Below are 18,486 nucleotides of genomic sequence, written 5' to 3' on the forward strand. Positions count from 1 at the left end.
CAGTTGAAAGTATTGCCTCCTGCTTCAAATTTCCTAGAGCACTTTGGATTTCTCCCTTGGTCCCATCATTCTGTATCCTGTATTATGCTTAACTGTGTATGCTGGACATTCTCTCTTTCTCTCCTTCCCTCCTCCCCTCTCTCTGTGTCTCTTTGTCTCTCTGTGTGTGTGTGTCTCTGTCTCTTCCCCTCTCTTTCCTCTCTGTCTATCTCTTCATTTCTCTCTCTCTCTTCCCCTCTCCTTCCCCTCTCTCTCTGTGTCTCTCTCTCTTCCCCTCTCCTTCCTCTCTCTCTCCTCTCTGTCTCTCTGTCTATATGTTTGTCTGTCTCTTAAAATGTAAGCTCTTTGAGGGCAGGGTCATGTAATTTTAAAATCTTTGTATCAGCTGTGCCTTGAGCATACTACAAGCTTAATCCAAGTTTACTGAACGAAACTGTTGAATTCTAGTCTTGGGGTGGGGGGGCAACTTGGGGAGCACCTGCCATTCTCTGAAACTATTCCCCCCAATAATCCATCCCTGAGCTGTTTTCAGCCTTCTGGGCATCCAGGCGCCTGAAGTGGTTAACCACTAGGCTTTTAGGGTATTAAATGATTTAGAGAACAAATCTCTGGCCAGCTCCGAGGCAGTCTGTGGCTGGAGTAGAGGCAGCAGATTTTCAATGTTCACCGGAAAAGAGAGAAAAATAACCATTTAGGAAAGGACCACCTGTCTATCTTTCCTTACCCCTGTGCACTTTAAACACAGTGTCCCTGGTTCCAGTAAATTGGCTGCAGAGAAAATAAAGGGCTGAGTGTGTGAAATTCAGGATAGGAAATGCTCAGGGAGGAAGTCATGGGGGGAGGGAGAGAGGGGCATGGACCCAGGGACATCTACACATACACAGAGTCATCACATCTGTTCCAAAGCTTGGATTAAATGTAAAACCCATCAGATCACAGCTTATCAGAACTCAATTCCTAATTAGGGAACATCTGGCGTCCAAACTAACATTTACACTGCCTTAGACCACTGGCCAGGGAGGGGGAGGAGAGAAGAGAAAGAAAAAAGAGACCCCCCACAATACTCCTTAGAATCAGAGGCTCACAGTCTGATGGAAGAAAAAACCACCACTGGCTTTAGAGGCAGAACACCTGGGTTCGAATCCTGGAAATGATATTCATTTACTGGGGCAGATTTTTTTTCAGCTCTCTGGGCCTCAGTTTCTTCATATGTGAAATGAGGGGGTTGGATTATATTGGGGGTTTTTATTTGTGTTGTGGACCCCTTGGGGAGGCTGGTGAAGCCTTTGGCTCCCTTCTCAGAATCCCAGTTTTAAATGCATAAAATAAAACACACAGGGTTACAACGGAAACTGACTAAATTGAAATACAGTTATCAAATTAAAAAAAAAGTTCACAGACCGCCCCACCCCCCTGGGTAAGCACCCTTGCATTAGATGCTCTGTAAGGCTCCTTCTAGTTCTAAATCCTCTGATCTTATGACTGATGCTCAGAGGAGAAAGGGTCCAAGGGTGTTCACTCTGACCCCCTGCTCAAAGCATCCTTTTCAAGTGTTCATTCAGCCTCTGTTTAAAGACCTTAAAAGAACTTGGATAACTCAGCTGATACAGAGGCACCTAGGCGGTGCTATGGATGGAGCTCTGGGACTGGAATCAGGAAGACCCGAGTTCAAATCTGCCTCAGACCTTTACTAGTTGTGTGACCCTGAGCAAGTCCCTTAACCTCTACCTCAGTTCCCTTATCTGTAAAATGGGACTAAGAACAGCACCTACGTCCCAAGGTCAAATGAGATAATATTTGTAAGGTGCTTAGCACAGCGCCTGGCATTTAGTAGGTGCTTAGTAAATGTTTATTCCTCTTTCTTTCCGGTTCTAATGGATTCTCAATGAATAAACGTATGTCCGGCATAGGCTTAGCTAACTGTCAAAGGGTTATTCCACACACAGTCCGCCTCCCCCGCCCCATGCCCTGATACTTCTCCTTGGAATTTAATAAGCAAAGAGAAGTTATGTTTGATCTTGAGCTGTGATGATCTTAATTTTGGATGATTCTTCCACTGCTACCAAAAGGTTACTGTTGTATTGCAGAAGAAATTCGGAGAGCTTTGCAGAGTGCCCAGGGGCCAGGGCTCCCAGGCTGCGGCTAAGGTGGAAGGCTGAGGGCTGCCTTGTGTCTTCCTCTTCCTAAGCACCCAATGCAATTGCAGGAGCAAGGACTCTTGGACCCAGAGTCGGGAAATGTGGTTTCTAGTCTACGAAACAGTCATTAGTGTCCATCTCGTTCTGCCTTATCAGACTGGAGGCTCCCTGAGAAAGTATGTGTCTCTTATGAGAACACTGCATCACACACAGTAGGAGCTGAATAAATGAATCGATTCTGCCATTCTGGCTCTGCCACTTAGTTGCTGTGTGGACTCAGGCAAACTTGGTTTCCCTCTCTGGGTCTCAGTTTTCCCATCTTTAAAATGAAAGGGTAGGACTGGGTAAGGATGTCTCCTATAACTATGGCACTCTGCGTACCTTGTAGATTACAGGTAGGACTGATCAGCCAAGAAACTAAGGCTCAGAAGGCCTCTTGCCCTTGGTCAGCTAAGGAGTGGGTAGTAGGGCCCAGGTTAGGCCTAGTGCCCTCCCCCTTCTACCAGCTTCCTGAATGCTACTTCCAGCCCGAACAGTCTATAGCCCAAGCTTCCTCCTAGCCCTGACACTCTGTATTCCAAGTGCTTTTCTAGCTCTGACATTCTATGTTCTAAGGTGCCTTCTAGCTCTTAATCTTCTAGAAGACTTTGGAAATTCCTCAGGGACATTTAAAATCTTAGCAATTTTACAGAAACTCTCTTTCCTAGCCAACAGAGGAGAGAAGGGAGGATGAGACAGATCGCTTAGCAATTTGGGGGCACACGACTCTCAAAGGGACCTCAGATCTATAAAAGGAGTCTGAAAAGCAGGAGTAGGCTGGGCTCATCCCAGAGTACCTCGGGCCCATGATCTCCTGCCAAGCTGCCTCCTCTACCAGCTGGCCTGGCTCATCCAGAGCTACCCGAAGCAGTCTAATTGCTTACTTGGGCTGCCTTCCTGTATCGATTAAAATGTTTGTTGGTGAAGCCTATTCAATAAAGTTCTTCTTCAATTATCTCTCTAAATCTTGATGCCTCTAACCCAGTGGCTGGGAGCCTGGGGGGCTGGGGTAGAGGATTGGGGTGGGGGGGAGGGGATGCTAAAATCTATCCATCAATAGCCCTTCTGGAGTCTGAGGCCCGAACACCTGCCAACGCACTGGCTCACAGAATCTTAGAGATGGAAAGGACCTCAGGACCCTACTGTTCTGAATGAAAAGCAACTCTGTGCAACCTGAAGAAGTCACTTAGCCACTTTGGGCCTCAGTTTCTTCATCTATAACATAAGGGAGCTGGACCACAGATGATCCCCAAAGACCCTTCCTATTCCTTCAGGGCCAGCTCCCTGCTGCTCCTAAGCATGCTCTGCAGAGGAGTCCCAGGACGGGGGAAAAGGCTCTGCAATTTGGTGAGCTCAGAGTTAACCAACGATCTAAATATTTAGAGATGGGGGGACCTTACAAGCAGGCAATGGAGGGAGATTCATGGACCAGAGATAAGGGTGTGAATTTTGATCCCATCTTCATTATGGGGATCAATGGGACGACGTGGGCTCATTGCTAAGGTCTCCTGCCTTATCTTTTCTCCTCTGTAAAACAGATGCAGCAGCGTCAGGCAAGGCATTTATGAGGAACTACTGACCCAGATGATGATAACAATGACAGCTAAAATGAGCATCTTGTTGGATCCTCCCAGCAAGTCTGGGAGGTAGGTGCTATTATCATCCCCATTTCACAGATGAGAAAAATTGAGGAGGAGAAGGGCTTGGAACTCAGGTCTTGTGACTCCCAATTTGGCACTCTATTTCCTCTGCCCCCTAGATAGATGGGGATGCCAACCCCCAACTCCAGATCACTCTGCTAATCCACAAAGCAGTTGCTGTTCTCTGCTGAGGGGGGTAGAGAAGACTTTGATGCATGAGTGATTATTCTTTTCATAAAGATCTACCATATTTATCATCATTTCCACAAAGGTGGCAGGAGGGTCATCCTCCCCATAACATCACCTTTAAATGCTTCATTCTACCCCATTCTCCATGGTAAAAAAGGTCAATTTTTGATATAAAGATAAAATATGGTCCTATCTTTCATTCCTTTGGAAATCCCCAAAGAATGACTTTGACACCTAGAACCTAGTTAGGGCTGTGGAAGACAGAGATGCTTCTGGGAGATCCACTCGCTCATTCAGAATGGGAATAGGACTACAGGGTATGTGTTCCAAGGAGGTCAAAGACAGTATAGAATTTTTCTTGTGTTGCCCTGTATTAATAGCGCTGCTTTGTGGGAGAGCAAAAAACAAAACCAAAAACAGATGGGAAAGAACAAAGTAGGTGCTCAGTGATCGGGGAAGGCTGAACAATCCATAGAAGATGAATGTAATAGAATATCGTTGTTACAAGAAAGGATGAATAGGAAGAATTCAGAGAAGTCTGGGAAGAGCCGACAAAGAGCAAAACTAGAAGAACCATCAAGAAACTTGATCAGTGACATAAAGGAAAAGAATTCTGAATTTTGAACAACTGGAATGACCCATCTTAACTGAGAAGAACAGATGAAGAAACACCCTTCCCTCCTTTCTGCTGAGGTCCAGATCAAGGGTCTGGAAAGTCATACACCCCGTGAGATACAGGTGCTGTGTTGATTGATCATTTTCATTGTTTTCCTTCATTATAAGGCAGTTTTCAGTGGTGGGGAGGTATATATCAGGAAATGATTGGGGTATATAAAGAAGCGAAACCCTTTTTTAAAAAATTGGGTGTGAGGACAGATTTCCTTCTGAGCATAGTGCTTCTGACACAGCCAAGGTCCAGCCTGAGGTGCCAGCTCATGTGGTATCAAGATCGCAGCAGACTGACCAACCACTCAGTAGGGCATAATCTTTGGCAGTCCCTTTGGGGGTCCCAGGCTGAAGACTGGATGTGGGTGCAGACTGGCCTGCCACTCAGCAGGTCAGAATCTTTGGCAACCCCTTTGGGGGTCCCAGGCTGAAGACTGGATATGGGTGCAGACTGGCCTGCCACTCAGCAGGTCAGAATCTTTGGCAACCCCTTTGGGGGTCCCAGGCTGAAGACTGGATATGGGTGCAGACTGGCCTGCCACTCAGCAGGTCAGAATCTTTGGCAGCCCCTTTGGGGGTCCCAGGCTGAAGACTGGATATGGGTGCAGACTGGCCTGCCACTCAGCAGGGCAGAATCTTTGGCAACCCCTTTGGGGGTCCCAGGCTGAAGACTGCATCTAGGTGGGCCCAATGCTTTTCTACAGCCTTGAGGGGCTGAAATTTACCTTTTTCTATTCTAGATTGATAGAACACCTAGTAAGTGCATCCTCTGTGCCAGGCACTCTGGTAAGTACCGGGGATGCAAATATTAGCCACTTGGCTGGTCTCAGCTCTTAAGGAGCTTCTATTCCTAATAGGGGGAGACAACACAGAATGCCATAAGTAGGGGGAGAGGACACATGGTCACATGATATGAAGATGGCTGCAGTCCTGGTTCAGAACAAGATGAGATTAAAAACAACACATTCTTAGCACATTTATCTGTCCAATACAACTGAAGACCTTCACTCATAGGACCTCAGACATTCTGCAGTTCTAATCACCTCATTTTAGAGGTGAGGGAACTAAGTTCCCATGGCTCGGCAGTTCTCATCAGGAAGAATCCAGTGACACCACGGAGATAGTATCAGACTGAGAACCAGAACTCTGTCTTCACCTGGGTCCCATCACCAACTAGCTCTGTGCCTTTTAGACAATTACTTTCTGGGCCTCAGTTTCCCCATATGTAGAATGGGAGAGTCAGACTCTGTCTGACAACTCTTGCCATCTCTAACACTCTGCCCTATTATAAATGTCTCCCCATCGTGGTGGGGCCTCCCGGGTGAAGGTGAATCCAATGTGACTACTTACTTGTGTTTGGTGTGAAGGAAGGATGTCGAGTGGCTCCCTGGGTGACGGCTGGAGGCGGGGGTGGCATGCTGGGCGGGGTCGATCTGGACTGTGTCTTCACCTCAGCCGGTGAGTCTGGCATCGTCGCTGCCTTCTTCTCTGTACTATCTGCTGGAGGTGTCGCAAGAGGTTGGGGAAGAAGCAGAGGGGAAGGATGGAGGAAGAGAGAGGGAGAGCAGGTCAGTGAGGGCTGGAGACGAGAAGGCCTGAATACCCCTCCTGTCTCCGCCCCTCTCCCCAGGTGTCAGCTGAGACCCGTCCAGAGTGTGAGCTTCCAGGTGGCCATATACCGGTGCAATAGCCACACCACATACACCTGGGCAAGACTGCTTCCAGCAAATATACTGACCTGCCCCCGGCTCCTAATGAAAGAACTCTTCCCACCCATTATCTTAATTAAGCGTGCTCATGCTACACCCAAGATAAGCACCAGGTGTTCTCTCACAGGGCTCCACGGGTGCCCAGGCTGCTCCTGGGCCTGGGCTCCAGGTGACAGCTTGGGGATTAGAGACTCAGATTTTTCTTAATGACTGGGGAGGCAGCAGCCCACTGGAGAAAGAGGGTGTGTGTGTGTGTGTGTGTGTGTGTTTTCATTCTGGTGTTAACTCCTTCCTTGCGTGTCTGAGGCTAGATTTGAACTCAGGTCTTCCTGACTCCAGGCCCGGAGCTCTATCTACTGTGATGCCTAGCTGTGTTGAGTAAATTTGCAAAGAAGGCATTGACCTGCATTGGTGGAGGGAGTTTCCTCCTCTGGGAGGTCCTTATGTCAATGAACTCAGATCCAGTCCCTGTCCCACCTTCTACTTGGTACTTTAAGGTTTCGACAGCATTCCCACAACAATAGCCTTGTGATACAACAACATGGTGGGTGGGTGTGTTTGTATACAGATATACACACATACACATATGTACCCACACACACACACACATATATACACACATACATCGATCTCTGTCTCATCCTTTCCATTACACAGAGGACCAGAGTGATGGTGGGAGAGGATCCTGGGTGATCTCTGCCTGCTGATCTATTCTGTGGGAGCACCCACGGTCCTTCTTGTGGGAGAGGCAGCTGGCAGAAGATCGTGTGTGGACCAGTGCAGTTTTGTTCCTGAATCACAGAATCTCTGAGCTGGAAGGCATCTCAGGAAGCATTTAGTCTAACCCCAATCTAGCACAAACCCATCCAGCTCCTCCCAGGGACAGGGAGCCAACTCTTTGTAGGCAACCATTTCCACTTGTGGAAACTTTCTGTTGCTGGAGTTTCTCCCCAGGTGGAATCTGCTAAATTTGCCTCCATTGCTCCCAATTCTGCCCTCGGAGGCCAAGCAGAAAAAGTCCAATTCCTTTCCTTCTCCAATCTAAATAGTCCCAGTTCCTTTAGCTGATCCTTGTACAGTGAGGTCTTCAGGCCTACTGCCATCTTGTTTGTCCTCTGGATATACTTAAAGAGGTTGCTTAACAAGCAACCAACCCTTGGCCTACTCTTCCATGAGGAAGGGAAAAGCAGGGCCAGCTTTTTGGGTATGACTCTGACTCTCTGACTCTCTCTCTGTTTCTGTCTCTCTGTCTCTCTCTGCCTCTGTGTCTCTCTGTCTCTATTTCTCTCTCTCCTCCTTGGTTACTCTAAGAGGCACCAAAATGAGTCCTGTTTGGGGCTGGTGAGCTAGCCAGCAACATGGGAAAACTGAGTCTGTCAGTGACAGGATGCTCAAATCTTAGACAACTCTTCTTCTAAGGGCACACACAGGCTTGGCACCTTCTTCCCCACATGAATATAGTAATATTTAGTTCTGGCCGTTCACACTTAGGCAGCCTGCCTGGGCTCCTATAATACCGGTTTCGTCCCCTTTTTCTGTGTGCACCTGGGCGTATGTTCTCTTACAGCGAGGTGGTGCAGTAGATTGACTGTTGGACCTGGAGTCCGGAAGATCCAAGTTCAAAACTGACCTCAGATTCTACTTGCTAGCTGTGTGACAATAGGCAAGTCAATCTCCATCTGTCTCAGTTGCCTCGTCTGTGAAATGGGGATAATAATAGCCTCTAGAATATTTTCAAACCTTAAACTGCTCTATAAATGCTAGTTTTTTTATAGCTAATTCAAATACATTAATCTTCTCTCCCCAAGGAAAGAAAGAACTTTGTAGCCATCAGGGTTGTCCAGCAATGGAAGAGGGTACTTCTTGAGCTAGTGAGCACCTTGTGACTAGGAGGGTTCAAGCAGGAACTGGAATACAGGATTTGGAGCCAGAGGGAACCTTGAAGACAGTATGGTAGAGTACATTGGGAAGAATACAACTTCTGGAGTCATGGGAGCTGAGTTCAAATCCTAGCTGTGATGTGTGTAATACTGGTGTCTTAAAGCCTGGGCAAAGCTTTCTCTTGTGCCTCAGTTTACTCAACTATAAAATAGAGAGGTCGGGGAGGGGTTGGGCCAGATTGCCTTTAAGGTCCTTCTGACTGTAAGTACATGATGATAACTCACATCTATATAGCATTTTCAGGTTTATGGAGTACTTCCCCCATAATAGCCCTGTGAGGGAGCCTCCCTAGGGTATTATTATCTGCATTTTACAGAGAAGGAAACTGGGCACCTGTCAGGCACATGCAGCAGAGGGGATGCCTACAATGGGAGCGGGGCCGATGGGCACCCCCTCCCACCCAGCTGCACTGATCTCCTGATACCCTCTCCTCTCTGGCACAAGATAATAAACTCCGGGAGGGCAGGGAGGGCCTGGGGCAATGCTGAGCAGGCTGAAGAGCCGGACACTCCCACTCAGTGGGACCGACACGGACAGTCTGCCCGGCTGGGTGAGGCCCTGGAGCAGAAGGGTGGAGGAGGGCACCAAGGGAGGAGAGACCAGTAAACAGATCCCAGCTAAACAAGCTCTAGCCCAGCACCTGCTGCTCCGATCAGCTGCAGCCGGGCTGTTCTCCCTCCCTCTCTGCTGACAGCCTTACTGCCCCCCCTCCCTCTGGCCCTCCCTCCGGTCATCCCTCTTTCTCTTTCTCTCTCCTGTCTGCGAAGACTCACTTCTCTGATGGCTCAGCACATGTGTGGCCACAGCTGTGGGGATCTGTCAAAGGGTTATACGGCTGGACCCGGGCCTGTGGAGCCCCACCGAGGACCAAACATGGAAAACCTCGACTCGCCTGGCTGGGAAGGCCCTGCCAGCATCTGGGAGAAGGTGTCATTGCCCTTATGGGACCCAGAGCCCCATGGGTTTTGTTCCTGACCTGGAGGCCACTTAAATCTAACATGGTCTCTGTCTGATCTGACACATGTGCCCCAGGATTAACAGCCCTTAGAGAAGTGCTGCTCCTGTCTAAATACAGTCTCAGACTTCTCCAAAGCAAGACTGACACTCTCTCTCTCTCTCTCTCTCTCTCTCTCTCTCTCTCTCTCTCTCTCTCTCTGTCTTCCTTCTCCTCCTCCTCCTCCTCTCTCTCCCTCTCCCTCTCTCCTCTCTCTCTGCTTCTCCCTCCCTTCTCTCTCTTCTCCCACTTCCCTCTCTCACCTTCTCTCTCCATTTCTCTCTCATCTCTCCTCTCTCCCTCACCCTTTCCTTCTTTCTCTTCTCTCTCATTCTTTCTCCTCTCATCTCCTTTCTCTCTGTCTGTCTCTCTCTCTCTGTCTCTGTGTCTCTGTCTCTCTCTATCTGTCTCTTTCTCTCTCCCCACCCCCATTAATTGGAGAATAACCTCTAGGCCTTCCATTTTATCCCTTTTAAGGCACTTTTAAGACTAGGGCTTTAATTTTACAAAGCCCATGGGAACAGGTCTCATGGATGGGGATATGTCCAATTTTCCAAATGAAGAAAGTGAGCTTCAGTGAGATGTAGGGGGCAGTGTGGCAGAGTGGAAAGAACAGCGGCTTCAGTAACAATAGGTGACTTTAAGGATAAAAAGCACGTTACACACACGATCTCATTTGGCACTCATAACAACCCTGGGAGGTTGAGAATAAGACTGTGGATGTTCTCTCCATTTTATAGATTCAGTAACTAGGGCTCCAATAGGTTAAGTGACTTGCCCAGGGTGATATTGCTTGTAAGTGGGAACTGGAATAAGTTTTCCCCTGGCTCCAAATCCAATGTTTTTATACTACGCCGATCAACACCAAAGGGTAGGTAAGCCCATGAGCTCCAGAAATGGCAACCCCTCCCCCGCCTCCACCTGCCCTCCTTCCAGCCTGGCCTGGCAGACATCCACCACCACCTGCTGACCAGTGCCACCATTAGGGGTAGGCTGGCCAGCCTGGCTGAAGCACTGAAGGAGTGAGGAGGCAGCATGTGGTAGCCATAATTTAACCCAGGTGGATTAAATTAACTTAACTGACACTTTCCCCTGAGTCCCTAGTGGAGACAGCCCAGAACCCTGAGCCCAAGAACCTTGGGGATAAAAGAGTCCTGCCCTCCATCTGTCCTGCTTCCAGACTGTCTCCCACAGACACCATCATCATCACCACCACCACCATCATCTTCATCATCATCATCATTACCACCACCACCATCATCATCTTCATCACCATCATCTTCATCATCATCACCACCACCACCATCATCATCATCTTCATCACCATCATCACCACCACCACCACCATCATCATCATCTTCATCATCACCATCATCTTCTTCATCATCATCACCACCACCATCATCTTCATCATCACCATCATCTTCATCATCATCACCACCACCACCATCATCATCTTCACCATCATCTTCATCACCACCACCACCATCATCATCTTCATCACCATCATCACCACCACCACCACCATCATCATCATCTTCATCAGCACCATCATCATCTTCATCATCATCATCTTCATCATCATCACCACCACCACCATCATCATCTTCATCATCATCACCACCACCACCATCTTCATCATCACCACCATCATCTTCATCACCACCACCACCATCATCTTCATCACCATCATCTTCATCACCACCACCACCACCACCACCACCATCATCATCATCTTCATCATCACCATCATCTTCTTCATCATCATCACCACCACCATCATCTTCATCATCACCATCATCTTCATCATCATCACCACCACCACCATCATCATCTTCACCATCATCTTCATCACCACCACCACCATCATCATCTTCATCACCATCATCACCACCACCACCACCATCATCATCATCTTCATCAGCACCATCATCATCTTCATCACCATCATCATCTTCATCATCATCACCACCACCATCATCATCTTCATCACCATCATCATCTTCATCATCATCACCACCACCACCATCTTCATCATCACCACCATCATCTTCATCACCACCACCACCATCATCTTCATCACCATCATCTTCATCACCACCACCACCACCACCATCATCATCATCTTCATCATCACCATCATCTTCATCATCATCACCACCACCATCATATTCACCATCATCTCATCTTCATCACCATCATCATCTTCATCACCATCATCATCTTCATCATCACCACCACCACCATCATCTTCATCATTATCACCACCACCATCATCATCTTCATCACCATCATCTTCATCATCATCACCACCACCATCATCATCTTCATCACCATCATCTTCATCATCATCACCACCACCATCATCATCTTCACCATCATCTTCATCACCATCACCACCACCACCATCATCATCATCTTCATCACCATCACCACTAGCATTTAGATAACACCTGAAGGTTTCATATATGTTATCTCATATGATCCTTACAACACCCCTGGGTAGTAAGTACTATTTTTACTGCCATTTCATAGGTGACGAAGCTGAGGCTGAGACAAGCTAAGCGATTCTTCACACAGTTAATAAGTAAATAAGGCAGGACTGGGCATAGGTCTTCCTGATTCCAGTCTAGTTTTCTATCACTGCACCACAGCAATGAAGGGAGCAACCCTGGCGGGTAAGAGGCCCACCATCCCCACGACCACAAACACCAAGCACTGACTGCCTGCCGCTAATGGGCAGGTGGGCCCGAGCAGCATTATGACCTGCATTTCACACACGAGAAAACTGAGGCTTAAGGAATTGAAATTGACAACCTAGAAGCTGCCCAGTAGCGGCGGCAGCATCCCCTGGACCACCAGCCCTAATTCCAGGAGACGCTCAGAGCCACGGTCCAGAGAAGCCGCCCTTGTGAAGGTTGGACCTGCCCAGTGCTCCTGTGGGTGGTGAAGTCCTCACCTCCCCAGCAACCATGGCTACCTGGACCCGGAAATGAAATGTGGCCTCCAAGGTCCTTGTTACTGTCAAATGGTCAATATCAGAAATAGATATGTTCTTATTAATGAAAAAGACATGAAAGAAGACGCATTACCATTGCACCCTAAGGACCAAACGACCTTTCCATCTGATTTGCAGCTGAAACCTTCCATATATGTTTGCCCTTATTAGAATGTGAGCTCCTTGAAAGCAAGAAATATTTTGCGTATTTGTATCTGGCACTTTTCACAGTGCTTTGCACGTAATGAGTTCTAAATACATAATTTTTCATTCATTCATTCATCTATTCATTCAGTACCCTAGCCTAGCTCTGACTCTATTTAGCTGTATGACCTTGGGCAAGTCATTGTCCTCACTGGGCCTCAGTTTCTTTATCTGTAAAATGATAGGGCTGGGGTAGGTGATCTCGGAGGTCTCTTCCAGATCTAACATTCTATAGTTCTGTGTTCCGTGGAAGGTCAGAGAGAACCTGGATTGGAACCCAGGGCTCCTGACTCCTAGACCAGTGTTATTGCCCACTATATCATATTACTGGTAATCATCTCTAAATGCTACTTTCATTGTCTCCTCCACTCAAAAACCTTCAATAGGTCCCTGTTTCTTTTTTTAATCTTTTATTTTTTCCAATTACCCATAAAAACAATTTTTCAACATTTGTCTTTTTTTTTAATTTTAAATTCCAAATTCTTCCCTACCCACTCTCCCTTGCCCCTTCATTGAGAAGGCAAGCAATTTGATATCCTATTTTTAAAAAAATACTATTTTCATCTTTTAAAAAATATCACCCTCACTTCTAAATGTGTCCTCTGCTTTCCTACCCAAAGAACCATCCCCTGTGACAAAGAATAAAAAAGGAAAGAGAACAACCTGGCAAAATTAATCAATAAATGAATGGACCTCATGATATATAGTATTTTGCATCTATAGGCCCCCACCTCTGCAAAGAAGGGAGAGATGTTCATAATCATAGCTCTTCTTTAGGGCCAAGCTTGGTCATTGTCTTAAAATTCTGAAACTCAACCCCAAAAAAGGACATTTTCATATACGAAGTAGAACAGAGAGCCATGATTTATATGTGAAACCATGAATCTGTATTACACATAGCCTGCTTTTTTAAAAGAATATAATAAATTCATTATGTTACTTTTGAAGCCGGTTGGCTTGAAAGTATTTCCTTTCAAACTTCCTTCTGCTCGCTTCTGTGCATTTTCAAAAATGCTTCAGTGACCATCTTTTTTTGGGTGGTGGTGTCGGGGGCGGGGGGTTGGAGGCAACATTATTATTAGTTTCCCTCCCCAGAAATCTTCTCTTCCAATTGAGAAGAAAAACAAAACCTTTATAACCAAGAAGCATAATTAAACAAAACAAATCCACATGTTGGCCACCTCTAAACATGTATATTGCATTCTGCACCTGGAATCCACCACCTCTGACAAGAGGTAGGTAAGATTGCTCGTCAATCCCACTTTCTACAAGAAGTTTTTTTCCAATTCCATTCAATGCTAGTCGTTTCCTTCTGAGTCTATGCTCCAGTTTACCAAATGGGGAGCTAAGTGGTGCAGTGGACAGAGTGCTGGGACTGGAGTCAAGAAGACTCACCTTCCTGAGTTCAAATCTGGCCTCAGACACTTACTAGCTGTGTGACCCTGGGCAAGTCACTTAACTCTGCTTCAGTTTCTCATCTGTAAAATGAGCTGGAGAAGGAAATGACAAACCACTCCAGTATCTCTGCCAAGAAAACCCCAAATGGGGTCATGAAGTGTTGGACATGAGTGAAATGACCAAATCTCTCTCTCCCTCTGTGCATATATATATATATATATATATGTATGTATATATATATATATTTTACATATCTACACACACACACATATAAATACACATATGTGTATATATATATATATATATGCATTCACATGCAAACACAGTTCATAGTTGTTCGAATGTTGTCTCCCTCATTAGATTATCAGCTCCTTCAAGACAAGCAGTGTTTTTGACTTGCCTTGAATAGCCAGTGCTAGGCACAGTGCCTGGCACATAGTGGGCACTTAGTAAATCCTCGTTGACCTAACTCTGGAGTCAGGATCGGCCATTACATTGATCAGAGTTCTTCCATCTTTCAAAGTTATTTTTCTTTAAAATATCTCTATTAGAACATTGTAGACCTTGTTCTCCTAGTTCTGCTCATTCTACCTGGCATCAGTTCTGGGTCCCTATTTTTAGTGTATCAAGTATAAACCTTTGTTCCTGGAATTTAAGGTTCTCCACACCTCTGGGATTATTTTTCACTCCTCTCCCTCAATCATAGGCTGTTTCTAGACAAGCCAGCCTCCTCACTTCCCATGAATACGCTATGCTTATCTCTGCCTTTCCACCTCATTTCACCTTGTTCCATTGCCCAGTGGGCCTTTCACTCTTTCCTCTGCTTATCCACATCCTACCTGCCCTTTGAGGCCCAACTCAAGGGCCACCTTGCTTGACTCCTCTGGCCTTCAGCAATTTCTCTCTCCTCTGGACTAGTCTGTACCTGTTGTCTTCACCACGTAAATTAGCCCTTATTTTTATTATCTGCCAATAATTTCACAAGTCACATGTAAATTCCTTGAGGTCAAAGATCATGTCTTAGAGACACTCGCAGATTGCCCATGACCCCTGATGGAGAACCTTAAGCAAGGTTAAGTGCTCAATGAATACTCAATGACTGGTTGCTAAGCTCTTGGAGGACAATTGGTGGCCCTTGTCCTATTCTTGTGGCCTGGCCTAGCCCAGAGTCTGCGCCTTCTTGCCATTCTGGAATCCCATCAGGACCAAACCAAAGAGAAGGGCTGTCTGGGAGGCAGATGAAGCCAAGGGTTTCTCCCAGCCAGCCGCCTTTTTTTTCCTCTGGTCAATGTGCTGTATGTAACCAGAGACATCAGGAGCCTGAGCTGTGGTTGGCAAAGTGATCACCCAGAGAGGATGGGAGTTGCACTAGAGACTCACCCACCTCCCTTCCCATATGGCTCTTTTTCTCCTGACTCCAAGGCTCTCTGTTGCTGTCTATAAAAGGGAGGCAGAGTGTGGCACTGACCCTTCGCTTATGCACAGGTCACAGCTGACCTTCGCACAGCCTTCCCTCACTTAAATCCAATTCACTTGCATGTCATGGCATCACCTCCCTGATGTCATGGTCTTCTTTGAGAACAAAGGACAAACAACAAAAACAACTATATTTCAGTGAGGATCCCCCCTCCCTGACTGGCTATTGAAGAAAACATTGGACTAGGGCTCTCGTCAAAGCTGTCCCAGGACTTGTGTGAGGGATTTGGGGCTAGTGTCAAGGCCCCCGATATCCCTCAAGGACAGGCTCTACTAGGCAGCCTTACATAGAGGCAATCTGGACCTGCAGGTTCCAGGGAAAAGGAAACAGACCCATTATATGTCTGGCCTGATCTGGCCTCCAACCTCCATTCATTCATTGCATAAATATTTCTGGAGCTCAGAATATGGATGATAAAATAGAAAGAGAACTGAAGTGGGGATCCTGGGACCTGGGCTTGAATCTCACTTTCTTCAAAAGTCACTTAGCTTTTCTTGGCCTCGGTTTCCTCATTTGTAAAAAGAAGAGGTTTTATTAGAGGACTTGTAAGCTCTTTTCTAACTTTTGATCTCTGTTCACACATGAGGGGCACTCAGATACTGTCAAACTTCTGAGATCATTGTAGGTACATTCTATCTCTCTGGACAGAATATAAGTTCCTTGAAGGCAGGGACTTTGTACCCCCAGTGCCTGGCACAGTTGCTGGCACCCAGGAGACACTTAAAATGTGCCTGCAGATTGGCCAGCTGATTGACTGATCTTGGGTGTGGGCACTTTCTTCAGCAACAGATTGTAAGCCTTCAATGATTTAGCCTTTGGAAGTTTTTGTGAAGGAAAAAGCCATTGCCTTCTGGTCAACCTGGTGGCAATTCTCTCCAGACTTAGCTGAAAACAGACATTCATGGCAGGTTCCTCACCAAGCCCATACCCTAAGCCCTATCAGTGTGGGGAGCCTGCTAGACATGACTCATGTCTCATCTGAGGCTTCTTAAGCCTTTAGCAGAGTTGCTAAAGGGACCAAGTTGGTGAGTTAAGTGGCTTTCCATAAATGGATGTCAATTCCCTTATCTCTTCTTGTTCTTCATTTTTAGAAGGGGACCAATGACATCATGGCGCGATGTCTTGACTTGTGCATGAACTGGATTTAAGTGAGGCAGAGTTGCACAAAGTCATCAGGCTCACTCTCTCTTCCAGAGTCACTGAAGGCCAGCAGCAAGACGAGTTAAGATGACCGGCAATGGCCCCGGGGTACAGTGGATGACCTTGGTGTCTTCCGTGCCTAACCAAGCTCTAAGCTCTCTGTAGAGACTGCTTCATCCACCTTTGTGGCTCTTGGAAAAAATTGTTTTCACCCGTCCATTCTGCCAGGGGAAGTCTTCACATGCTTGGGGTAGATGTCCCCCTAACTCACTGACAGGTTTGAGGCCTACTGGTTATCTTCAATCTGGTTTAGCCTGTCAGGGGAGACAGTTCACAAAGATGTAGCTACTGTGCATGTCACAGCTTCCTGGAGCCACAGGTGAGAGTCAGGAGAATCAGGTATATACCAAAGATGGATGAACGGCCATGAAAAGGGCTCTGCAAGCCTTCACACCAGAGGTGCTAGCCCCTCCTGAACACCACCCAAACCCCATAGATCCTCTTCTGTGAAATGGGAATAATGATACCTAGAGAATCTCCCTCTTACGGTTGTTGGGAGGTTCAGTAGAGATTGCATGTAAAGCTCTTTGTGAGCCTTAGAGTGCCAATGAATAAAACAATTAATTTTTTAAAATTAATAATTAATTAAAACAATTAATTTAATTAAAATTATTATTATACTGTCTTGTATTTTTGAATGATTTTTCCTCTCGCTTTTTCCTCCCTAGCTGGGCTATGTGAGAGCTGAAAGCAGGACCTCTTTTCACCGCATTCCTAATAGTGACTGGGCAGAGAGTGGTTACTCCACAAACACTGATTTGTTTCGTTGACTGACTGATGTCCATTTAGGAAATTTCTCTCATTAAGTTGCTGGTTACCCTCCTTAACTATAAATAAACACATTTTTCTGAGTGAGTAAGGGAGCCTCTTTCCTTCCCTTCTCTTCCCCCATTCCGGGGAAATCTTATTCCTGCATTTATTTGCTTACCATTGAGAAAATGACAGCAGGCTCCGAGCTGGGCCAAGTTCAATAGACCTCAGGGGACAGGCTGCCAGTGAGAGCCCCCGCAAGGCTCCATCCCTAACCTGGAGACCTGGAGCTAGTGACTGGGGAAGGGCCAAACAGCAGCCCGCCTCTTCCAGGCCTTCTAATTAGTTTCCCAGACAGTGGTAGCCTTGTCTGGGATTAGGCCCCCCATTTCCTGCTCCCCTCCCTCTTTTAAGTCCCCCTCCCCTCCAGTTCTTCAGCCAAGGTCAGTTTCAATGTCTGGTGAAAGCTCCCACTTTCCAGACCCAAAGTATCCTGCTGTGGAGAAGGCTTTGGACTGGGGCCAGCTTGAGTCTCAGTTCCTGGACAACCTCGCCACCCTGTCGGCCAGCAGACGGCTGACTGCCATCCAAGGCAGGCTGATTTTACCTGTTATAAATCAGCCTTGAACAGTGACTCTGGCTGTCTCGGGGCGCATTACCCACCGGCAGACACTACTTTCCGCAGCTGCATTCTCTGTTATTTCCATCACTGGTGAGCTGGGACAGTAGGGAGAAGAGGCTGGGCAACTCAGCTGCCTGAGTTCTTTTTGAAGAGGTCAAATCAGTATCCAGAGAATGAAGGGCTAGTCTTCTGGGAGGCTGCCTGGAGGGAGGGCCGACTTTCCGTGGCCAGTTTTCCCACTAGGCTGAGAGGAATGGGAGGTCCCAGAACAGCATTGCATAAACTCTGGCCTGGCCCAAGTTCCTGGGGGCCCCTTCCCTTCCTCTTTGTCCTTGGGTGTAACCCTCTTCCATGCTGCATTAGGCTAAAGTTAAGTTCAATATCTGCCCCCACAAACCCATTTTTGCCCTGTCCAGCTTCCTGGTTGTGTATCAGTGACACCAATGCCCTCCAAATGACCAGGGTCCTAATTGTGGAATCATCTTGGGGCTTGCTTTCCACTTACTTCAAAAGTCCATTAC

The 18,486-nt window shown here is 46.9% G+C and overlaps 1 protein-coding gene across 2 annotated transcripts in view; it reads right to left on the bottom strand.

Annotated features, from left to right (window-relative positions):
• Positions 1-18,486, bottom strand: part of CBFA2T3 (CBFA2/RUNX1 partner transcriptional co-repressor 3) — a 118,238-nt gene that overhangs the window by 34,022 nt on the left and 65,730 nt on the right. For both annotated transcript variants that reach the window (XM_036752962.1, XM_036752963.1), the window contains exon 2: positions 6,023-6,172. In XM_036752962.1, coding sequence (XP_036608857.1) covers positions 6,023-6,143 — 121 coding nt within the window. In that variant the 5' untranslated portion in view covers positions 6,144-6,172. The remainder of the gene's footprint in view (positions 1-6,022; positions 6,173-18,486) is intronic.

Source organism: Trichosurus vulpecula, chromosome 3 (assembly GCF_011100635.1).
Source record: "Trichosurus vulpecula isolate mTriVul1 chromosome 3, mTriVul1.pri, whole genome shotgun sequence".
Classification (NCBI taxonomy): domain Eukaryota; kingdom Metazoa; phylum Chordata; class Mammalia; order Diprotodontia; family Phalangeridae; genus Trichosurus; species Trichosurus vulpecula.